Source organism: Lactuca serriola, chromosome 9, assembly GCF_051521515.1.
Source record: "Lactuca serriola cultivar US96UC23 chromosome 9, Lser_US96UC23_V15, whole genome shotgun sequence".
NCBI classification, from domain to species: Eukaryota; Viridiplantae; Streptophyta; class Magnoliopsida; order Asterales; family Asteraceae; genus Lactuca; species Lactuca serriola.
Genome location: NC_136416.1, coordinates 216715543 through 216726011, shown reverse-complemented (window position 1 = coordinate 216726011; position 10469 = coordinate 216715543). Strand labels below are relative to the sequence as shown.

The window sequence follows — 10469 nt, the reverse complement described above, 5'->3', positions numbered from 1 at the left end:
TATTATTTATGTATCAAATTCATATGAAAATTAATATATAAAAAAAAAACTAATAACTTGAAAGGTCTTTTTGACAATCTTTATAAGTTAAATAAAATACCTTAGTACTTTTTGGAGTAAAATGTGAAGTTAAAATCAAAATAGGTTAGAGATGATCTTAATATTACTTTATAACTATAACTATAACTATAACTATAACTATAACTATAACTATATATATATATATATATATATATATATATATATATATATATATTAATTCTCAAAATTATGAAAGTGATCCTTGTGTAATAATAAAAGTAAAAAACTATCCAAAAACTAAAATTTACAAAAATGCTTCCTATCTGATAGTAAATTTACATAAATTAGTCTTTTGTGTAATAGTGTAAAACAAAATATAGAAATCGTTCCTTGTATAATAGTAAGACTACAAATAGTCCAATGTGTCGACCAAATGCAAATATTACGACAATGAACCTTATGTTTTTAATTTGCATAATTACATAAAAATAGTCTTTGTGTAATAGCATGAAGTGTAAAAATTATAGAAATGATCCATATATAATAGTAAAATAATACAAAATGCTCATATATAATAGTGTAAAAGAAAATTACAAAAATGGTTATTGTTTAATAGTAAAAACATAGAAGGGTCAATGTGTTCTTACATTTGCAAGAAATAACCTTTTTGTTATTACCTTAACCAATAACATCATTTAATCTACCTTTGTCCCAAAATTTATAGAATATCAATGTACTTTGGATTTTTTTACCCATTACATACAATTTGATCATTTCCACACAAGCTTTCTTTGGAACAGAATGTTTAACTACAAAGTTCTGATAAGATCCGATGCATTAGATTTAAAAACAAGTTGATCAGTATTATAGATTTAAAATTGTATTTCATGGTTAACACATATTGTATGCCGCTTAAAATCTTGACCCAATGTACATTTTCCTCATATGTTCAATAATTCTCATTTTTGGCGTTATACTTTAAGATTTGTTTATATTAGTATTATTTCAATGGTTTTAAGTTTAGTTGGGGCATAAACATACTTTTAACATGAAACTTCATCACAATCTCACTATTAGTTAATATAGGTGCTCTCAAAATGAATATCTACTTCTTAGTTGACGACAACTCACGTACAATGTTAGTAGCCCGAACACCTCTATATAAGTTTTTGATGAACTAAGAATTATTTACTCGTTTCAGGATCTATATAGTATTGGTACCTACATAGTCACGATGAAACTCTCATTCTTCTTATTTGCATCCATCTAAAGTTGTGGGGGCCTCCATGCACCACATTGTCCATTCATACTCACTTTATATGTATGTGGACTTATAACAATAGCCTCCGTACAAACTATTGTCGTGTTTGCCTTCTTTATTTGATTGCAAACTACCAACAATGATCATGATACCCTATGTTGGATGAAGGAATGTGAATTTAAAACTCATCCACACAAACACATAGAGTGTTTTCAAGCCTTCCAACAGTGAGACTCCTTCGATGTTTGCATTTTAGATTGTTTAGCATGCATGATGCAATATTGGTTCAAAACACAAATGCTTTTTTAATGCTAATTTTATGAAATATATGGATATTGGACTTTGTATATAAGAATTGAAAAATAAGATTTTTAGTATTATTATTATTTAATAAATTTGAACATATGTTAAAATAATAAAAAAAAAAAAAATAGATAAAAGAAATTTACAATCCTACCAGATGGACAAACTGTGGGTTGTGACGTCATGATCTTAAGGAACTTTGTTTTACAAATATAACAAATAATTCTTATATATTACAAATATAGATCTAGAACTCTTATTTGTATGCTACGGATTTTGAAACCATATCGGAGTTTGGGATTGTGGTTGAGCGAGATTTCAAAAAGCATGTAGTCGTAAAGTGAATGAATAAGGTGTTTGGCAAAACAATTTATTAGCTTGTTAGCGGGTGTACAGTGCTATAAGAATAAATCATTTTTTCATAAGTTAACACATTCTAACTTATTAGCTTATAAATCAATAAGCTATAAACTAATAAGTAATAAGCTTTTTTTGTCAAACACCCCCAAAATATCAAAATATGGCTTCAAAATATGGCTTAATGGTTTGGCCATTTAGCATTTCAATTTGGTCGTGCTGTATTTTACTAAACATGATAAAATTCGGGTTAATTTTTTGGTAAATCATCAAAGGAAAACAACTATTTAATTCTTTTTTTGAAATAACTTTCCCAACTTGTCATTCTGATTCAACTTTTGACTGGGTCAATTAAACACATAACAAAGAAACCAAATGTTTGAATAGAAGTGGAAGGTTCGAAAGTACTTTCTATATAACTATTGGTTTTGTAGCATATATGTCAAAGTTTAATCATTACAAAATATTAGAAAAAGGCCAAATAAAAAACCCAACATATGAAAGTTACAACTTACAAGAAGACACTTTGCATAACATATTAACATATAAATAAGATCAAGTTTCTGTTCATTTCATAATATTACAGCAAATACAACCTCAAAGAATACTTTACACTTCTCCTTTCCTTTCCTCCCTCAAAAACACTTTCACAAAAGAAAATAAAATACAAACGAACAAAGAAACTGCCAAACATGCTTATTTTTGCACTCCACTAAAGAATCACAACATCCTCGGACCATAAATACATTTTTAACCTCAGCATTTGCTGAAATTCATAATCCACAATATCACCTTTGTATGGTGGTAGGGTAGCTCATGATTTGACTATATTGCCCTTTTCATCTATTTGTGTGGGTCGATGTGTGGGTAGAGTCCCAAAATGTGCTCCGGCATGAAATCATGTCGTGTCAAGATACCAACTATCGGTGGCCTCTGCAAACATCATCACACCGTATTTATTATTATTAGTCCCAAAGTAAAGCTGATTTTTGCAAATTTGATCCTAAAAAATGCTCTCTTACAATTCCGATCTTTATTTGACGTTCTTGTAATGTTTTTGGTCTCATTACAAGTAAAATGACTATTTTTTGGTTCCTGAGTTTAGTTTATCTTTGCAATTTTGATCCAAAACGAAACATACTCAAGGGACAAAAAATGTAATTTACGCTTAAAAAAAATAAGAAAGCTTACCCCGGGAGTTTTTGGCACTACACACAAATGTCGAAGCCCGAGTTCTCTAAAAGCAACCGCAGCTTTAGCCAAAGACATAGTCTCCACAACCGTATACGGAGATGTATTTGTAATCGGATGCAAATCAACATACATCTCCATTTCTTCCGGACTAATCTCCAAATCCTCAAGCTTAAGCCCTTTCCCGGACCCCGCTTTTGCAAAATCAAACGCATGATACCTTTTCAACGTCTCGGCCCCACTCAACCGCCTATGTTTCGTAAACAACTTCCCGCTAAGCAAAACAAGCAAATGAGACCGCAACACAAGCCCGCACAACTCCGGTGCATCGGTCAACGGCGGTTCATCGATAACCGGGAAACCGTTATGTGACGTCATCCTTAACGAATGGACTACGTTTTCAACCTTTTCAACCCCGGAAAACGTGATTAACGGGCCGGAAACAACGTCTCCCGCGACTAAATGCCGCATGTAGGGTTCCGCGTGAGCTTCGAGAAACGGTAAGCCTTTCATTATCACGATTTGGTCGTATACGCCTTTGTTGAAACAGTCGGCTACGGTTTTTGAAATGAGAAGCACGAGCATCATTAACGGAAGCATTAGCAGATTGTTGGTGAGTTCTAGAAGGATCACACATAACGAGACAGTCATTCTCATGGTCCCGCCTAAGAACGAAGCGGCACCGAGCAAAGCGAAGAGGCCAACGTCGAGGTTCGCAATGGGGGAGAGGAGGCGGCCGACGAGGCGGCCGTATGAAGCTCCGGCGAGGATGACCGGAATGAAGAGACCGGACGGAATCGCGATTCCGTAGGTTATGATTCCGAGGAAGTACATTGCAACGAAGAAGAGTAGAAGGCTTGTGAGGCGGAATTCGTTTGTATTAAGAGAACTAAAGAGATTACGAATGGCATCATCGTTTGTTGTGAGTAGTAATGAAGCGAGATCATTGTAGTGACCCGCGGGACATTGGAAGCTTTTGTAGCTTCCGGTTCGTCCTTTTGTCGGACATTCTTCGCCTACATTAGGGGGACACGGGATGCATTTTGCAAGCCATGGGATACCAAATGCACAACAAGAAGTCAAAATTGAAATGATAATTACCAAAAGCACCCTGAAAGCCGGACCTTTCCTGCAATTTACATCATGAATCAAGTATCAAGATCATAAAAATGTATGATATTACTTATATTAATTAAAAAGAAAAGAAAATGATAAGGGAGTTACTCGTTGATGATGCTATAAGTACGCAAGACCTTGTCGACCAGATAATTGTAGATACTTCCGAAAATGCCCCCGATGACTCCAAGTAGAATAATGGCTAAAAGATCGATAGTGTTGTAAGCAGGAACCGAATTATTGATATTGAACATGATGAGACCTCCATCACCGAATAATCCACACTCTTCGTTTTTACAGTATTCTATTAAAGACTTCAAAACCACAGCTACTACAGCAGTAGTGAAAAAAGTTCTCCATAGAAGAGCACTCCTCCACCTACAAGATAATTATAAATAAGATTTAAATATTCCATAAGCAAAAAAATAAAGGGTACTTTCTTTTTTACTTAATGAGCTTAATGGATGTAAACAGGTATACATGGTTGTTTCTTTTTTACTTAATCTATATATAGAATGACTATTGTGAAATCTGTTTTTTGGAAAATAAGGGTAAATTGGTCATTTAGTCTCATTCAAACGGTTTATTCAGACATATATCATTACTCATTCAGCTACTTTAGGGGTAAAGGACTTAATAGAAAATAAAAGAAACAACCAAAAATGATTTAATACCATGAGGCGGCTTCTTCAAGGGCAAAGAGGACACCACCAACTGGGGCCCGGAAAGCAGCAGCTACACCCGCAGCAGCACCACAGGTGATTAAATCCCTTCGGTCTCTATCATTTTTGAAGTATCTGAGCCATTTCCATGTTAAATGGTACTTTCGTGAACCTCCTTGACCTAATAAGTTGGCTATGCAAGCCCCAGTGTGAACCATGGGCCCTTCTTTCCCCACAACAAATCCAGCAGCAACTCCAAAGATTGATCCAAATATCTGATCAAACATATCAAAACAATCTTATTATATCATTCTACCTTTGAAAAATTTTCTTTCTATAACTAAAGAAAATGAAAGAGAGGGAGAGAGAAACCATATTATTGTGCATATGATACAAACCTTTACAAAGAGGGTGCTTGGAGCAAGAATAGAATGAGCATCAACACCATTGAGATAAGCTTTAACCTCAGGTATACCAGAACCAGCTGCTGCAGGGGCAACATAGGCACAAAGAACACCAGCACAAGTTGCAAGCACCACGTTACAACCAGCTAATGCAGCAAATGCCTGATAATAACTGTATTTACAATATAGTCAAATTCATAAGTGAATCAATTATAAAAAGACTATAGAAAGTTAATAAAAATATAACAGCAAAAGGTTGACAAAAGTTCAGGCTTACTTTTGCTTAAGCATAAGATTGCCAGTGAGAAGAAGCTTGAAACCAGCAATGTTCTCCACTGCGATGTTATTGAAAAAGGCAACAAGCCCTGTAGCTATTCCTATAAGAAGTACAAGTGTCCACTTCAACACAACATATTGAAATATCTGCACCTTCTTCCTGGATCTCCAATCTTGCTTAAACAGATCATTTTCCACAATCCTGCAGAAATTGTAGATCAAGTTTATTGGTTAAACAGTTACAGTTATCTTATTCAAAAAAATCTTGATTGATTTGACTAAGATCACGAGATTTAGTGTTTATATTTATAATTCACTCATGTTCTTTTCATAACATGTTCAATCAATTAAAAAAGAAGGTGAATTTCAAGGTCAACCTAATGAACATGCTAATCATATAACTTATAATCGCCTTTTTCCCAAAAGCAATCCTTCACTTCTGAAATCGAAAGTCCAAAAAGCAAAACAAAACGATGAGGGAAAAAGCTTACAACTCTGAAAAGTAGCTTTACTTTGTTATCGCTTTTTAATATTCTTTTCCTTTTTTGGTGAAAGGATTACCATATCCACACACGTATACGAAGGATCACAATCCATAAAATGTATAGGACTTGGTTATGAATAAAAATCAGTAATACGAACAGTGAGAGTAAAGAATTACTCGTAATCAAGAGACTCGATTGGACAAACGTTAGCACCAACGATGGCAATCTGCGATGTCGTATTGACTCTGCTCTTCAAAAGCAATGGCTCTCGTATCATATCCCTATCCTCAAAAATCGATCCATTTGTCTCCAACTTCTCTCCTCCTTCACTTTCGATATCAACATTATTCTCAACATTATTCTCCATGAATCTCCGAAATCAGCACTATTCAAGCAAAAACAGTAGTTTAAACTTCAAATCACTTGAAATCAGAAGAAAATTAATACACACCGAAATTAAATAAGCATATACTTACATAATTACACTCTTTAATGAACCTATCCCTCTTTTGACCGCTTAAGATTCATATAAATTAAACAGAATCTTTAAACTTTCTTAATGATGCATTCTTCTTTCTCCTCTGCAACTTCGATCTTCGAAAGTTCTTGTATGTTAGCCAGCATGTGAAGCAAAACGCTGTGATTCGTCAATCTTTTGAATCATGAACCAAACAAAATAATTTAAAAGACAGATATTTCTAGAGAGAGGAAGTAAGATAGGGAGGGGAGAGGAGAGGGAGAGAGATGATTAATTGATTTGAGACTTTGATGAGCAGCTAATTAGCACACGAATTTTATAAGAGACGTGAATGATCGATTCTCTGTTGTTATCCGCACTAAACGGCATTAGTCCATTTTAAAAAAGATAATTACGAAAATAACACAGATACAGTAAATCGTCTTAATTTTTATTTATATATATATATATATATATATATATATATATATATATATATATATATATATATATATATATATATATATATATATATATATATATAAATAAAGGTAGGTTCAATTGAGAAAATAAAAAAGATTAAGAATGGGGGAATCATTCTCAGCCAATCATTTATCTAACATATTCAAATTAAAAAAAAAATGTGTGTGTCCATTTTCATTAAGGGTATCTTTGTAAATTAGCAACTTTTTTACATAGAACTTACCTGTTCGTGTTATCAGTTTCCAATTTGATGATATATTTATCTCGTTTGAATTGGATATGAGGAATTCATTATCAAGATTATTTTCTTTATATAACTCGTTAGCAATTATATGTTTTCATTCCATTAATCGTGAAGTTTCGCATATGTGTTTCAGTTTTATACTTCATTTTCAGTTTCCGATTTGATCAGGTATGTATATCGTTTGAATCGGATAGATCGGAGTTCATTATCAAGATTATTGTTTTTTATAATTTGTTTGGAATTACGCTTATTATATTCGTTTTGGAGTTGTTTCATCGGAGTTCATTGTCAAGATTATCAAGTTTCGAATATGTATTGGAGTTATTTCATCGGATTTTTGTTAAGTAGTTTGAGATATTTATTTCATCAGTTATATCGTTGTAGTTTTTACGCTATATACTGAGAGAGATTGCTTAATTACATCATATGATCATATATGATTTAAGTTTCTTTCAGATATTTTGTACGTTGAGGTGAGATATATTTGAAATTAACCAGGTTTTCATCTTTACGACTTTTTTTGTGAGATATATTCGATATATTCGATATTAAGATTGTTTTTGTTTATTTATATAGATCATTTGGTGTATTATGTCGAATTCTAGTGTTATTGATGGTGATTTGTATTCTTTTATGAGTGAGAGTGAAGAAGAAGATGTTGAGAACTCATTTTTTGAAGGTATCAGTTATTGAATTATTTTGTTGTTTTTTATTTTGTTCATTATCATTTATTTACATATGAATATGTTAATATGAATAAATTGTTGTCTTATTCATATATGAATAAACGTGTGATAATTGTAATTTCGAATTTATTATTTTGTTCGTTTTATTCATATATGAATAAGTTATGTTTTGGATTTTGTTTGAAAAGAATTTTACAAGGAGGGACTAGTTATGTTATTATGGGAATATGTTTGAGAACTAGGTATAAAAGGCATGTCATTCCCGTCACTTGGAACCCTAACCCTAAATCTAATGTAGCCGCCACCCTCCTCACCTTCGACCGCCACCACCATATTCCCTCACGATTTTCCGGCCAGGCCAAGCACCAAACGACTGCCATGGTCCAGTCGTTAACTGGAGTCGCCATTCCACTCCGTTGTTGTCCAGCTGCTGACGAGAGACCAGAAAGAGACGTCACCTGTTGGAGATCGGAGACCAACTACTGTGGAGGCTGTTGCGGTTCGTGGTCGGTTTGCGCCCCCTCCCTTCTCTAGTTTTCTGTCGTCACTGCCGGATGTTGTGAATAGTGAGGAGCTTCCGACGGAATGCCAGAGACCTTGAGACGAAAGCTGCTATGGAGCGCTGGCAGTTGACGACCAAAAGAGACCCTTGGGAGGTCGTCGTCGCTGCCTTGCTGCTAGTCATTCCGTCAACTATGACGACCGGAAGAGACCTATGCTGAGGACTCGTGAGTATTCCAGACATGATCTGAGGGCCAGGTTAGGCATTCCAGACTCATGCTGAGGACTCGTGAGCATTCCAGATGCGAGCTGAGAGCCTGGTATGCATTCCAAACTCGTACCAAGGGCTCGATGGTATTCCAGTTTGCAAAGCTGTGGACCCGTTGCGTGCTGTTATTTGTTCATGTGTGTATTGGACTACACGTGTATCGATATTTTGGGGGTAACTCACTAAGCTTCCGGACTTACAGTTTCAGTTTATTGTTTCAGGTACATCAGGGGATCGTGGCAAGACAAATGCGTGATCGTACAACTCCTCACTTTTTATGACTTTGTTTTTTGGATACTCTGATATGATACATTTTGAAAACAAGTTTGTAATAGTTAATGAATTTGAAATGTTTTTAAAAGTTTAAATTGGCTTGATTTTTTTTATGGGTGTTACACCTCTTGGATGAAGCTATGACTCGAGATTTAGGGTTTAAGACACTAGAGGATGAAAGAGAGGCGCACACCCTAGACTTAAGGTGCTTAAATAGTGAGTCAACCCTTAAAATTAGGGTTTTGGGATCCTGAACGTACACTGGGCGTACGTCTCCCAACCCGCATTTCACTGATCCAGCACTACGTTGGGCGCAGGGGCGGAACACGAGTCTTAGAAGGAGAGGGGCCGAAATCAAAACTTTGTAACATAACCATATAAACAAGTATAATTTGTTCATTATTATATGATATATCAAAATTGTATATTAAAAGTGGGTATGTTTTCATCCAAAAAAATCTCTAATAACTTTTGTCATCCAAAACAATTATAGCGATTTTTTAGGATCAATAACTTGTATAAGCTTTCTTTTAACAAATCAATCAAGATTGGATCGTTTTTCATGTTGATATATACTACATAACTAGTTAATTAAAATTAACAAATAACAAAGTAAAATAATAATTAATAAATACTAACAAAACTACTTTTTTTTAACAAAATATATAGTTTTTACTAATAATTTAAATAATTAATTAATTGATAAATATAATTTTCACTATATAATTTTTTATATTGGTTACCTATTTTACACTTTTACATGTTCTTTTTTTTTTTTAATAATTAATTGACACTCTAAAATGGATATTATAAATACATCATGATTGTAATAATTTTCATTCTGTACTCATTCGTACATATAATACATTTTAATGTTTATAAGTTTCTTTGCCATTTTACTAGTAACTAAAGTAAGAAGATAAAAAATATCAATAAGTAAAATAACTTTTTTATTGAGTAAAATATCATTATAGTTGGCACAATTTTTAGAGTGCAATCGTGTCAATTTTTCTTCACAAAGCTGATTGACTATTTGTTATTAATAATGACAAAATTAGAGAGAAAGAAATAAAAAACGATAAAGAGTACCTACAATATACTCCATCCGGCAGAGAGGAGACCGGAGATGGAGATCGGCAACCGGAAAGTGTGTACGGCGGAGTAATCCGACGAGGTCACGGCGGGAGGAGAGGAGAGAGGAGGCTAATACTCCGGCAACGGCGTTATTTGTCTGGTTAGTTTTGAGATTTTTTAGGCAGCGGTTTTTAGATCATCGGCTTCGAGATTTGAAGGGTATAAGTTTTAGAGGGTTACGGTTTTTTCAACTCGAAGCTAAATTGTAAATAGTAAAGTGTAAATCGGAATAGATTTTCAGTTTCTTTATTAAGGGTTTCCTGGTTTATTTGTGTCTAATAAAACAAGATTTGTTTTGATTTTTTTTCCAGTGATTTTTGGAAGTTTAGTTGATTCTTTATCTAATT

The 10469-nt window shown here is 33.8% G+C and overlaps 1 protein-coding gene across 1 annotated transcript; it reads right to left on the bottom strand.

Annotated features, from left to right (window-relative positions):
* Positions 1-2453: 2453 nt before the first annotated feature.
* Positions 2454-6858, bottom strand: LOC145072080 (chloride channel protein CLC-c-like). Its single transcript, XM_079018448.1, has 8 exons — positions 6553-6858; positions 6253-6461; positions 5593-5793; positions 5310-5487; positions 4924-5186; positions 4358-4627; positions 3134-4262; positions 2454-2875 (listed from the first exon to the last, which is right to left on the bottom strand). The coding sequence occupies exons 2-8, from the start codon at positions 6441-6443 to the stop codon at positions 2786-2788; spliced, it is 2322 nt and encodes a 773-aa protein (XP_078874574.1). The 5' UTR covers positions 6444-6461; positions 6553-6858; the 3' UTR covers positions 2454-2785.
* Between the last annotated feature and the right edge of the window lie 3611 nt (positions 6859-10469).

Excerpts from the sequence above, each read along its gene's own strand:
- LOC145072080 (XM_079018448.1), bottom strand. The coding sequence starts at position 6,443 with ATGGAGAATAATGTTGAGAATAATGTTGATATCGAAAGTGAAGGAGGA. Across the intron at positions 5,488-5,592 it reads AATCTTATGCTTAAGCAAAA|TTATTATCAGGCATTTGCTG; the intron begins GTAAGCCTGAAC and ends TTGTAAATACAG. Across the intron at positions 5,187-5,309 it reads CAAGCACCCTCTTTGTAAAG|ATATTTGGATCAATCTTTGG; the intron begins GTTTGTATCATA and ends ATGTTTGATCAG.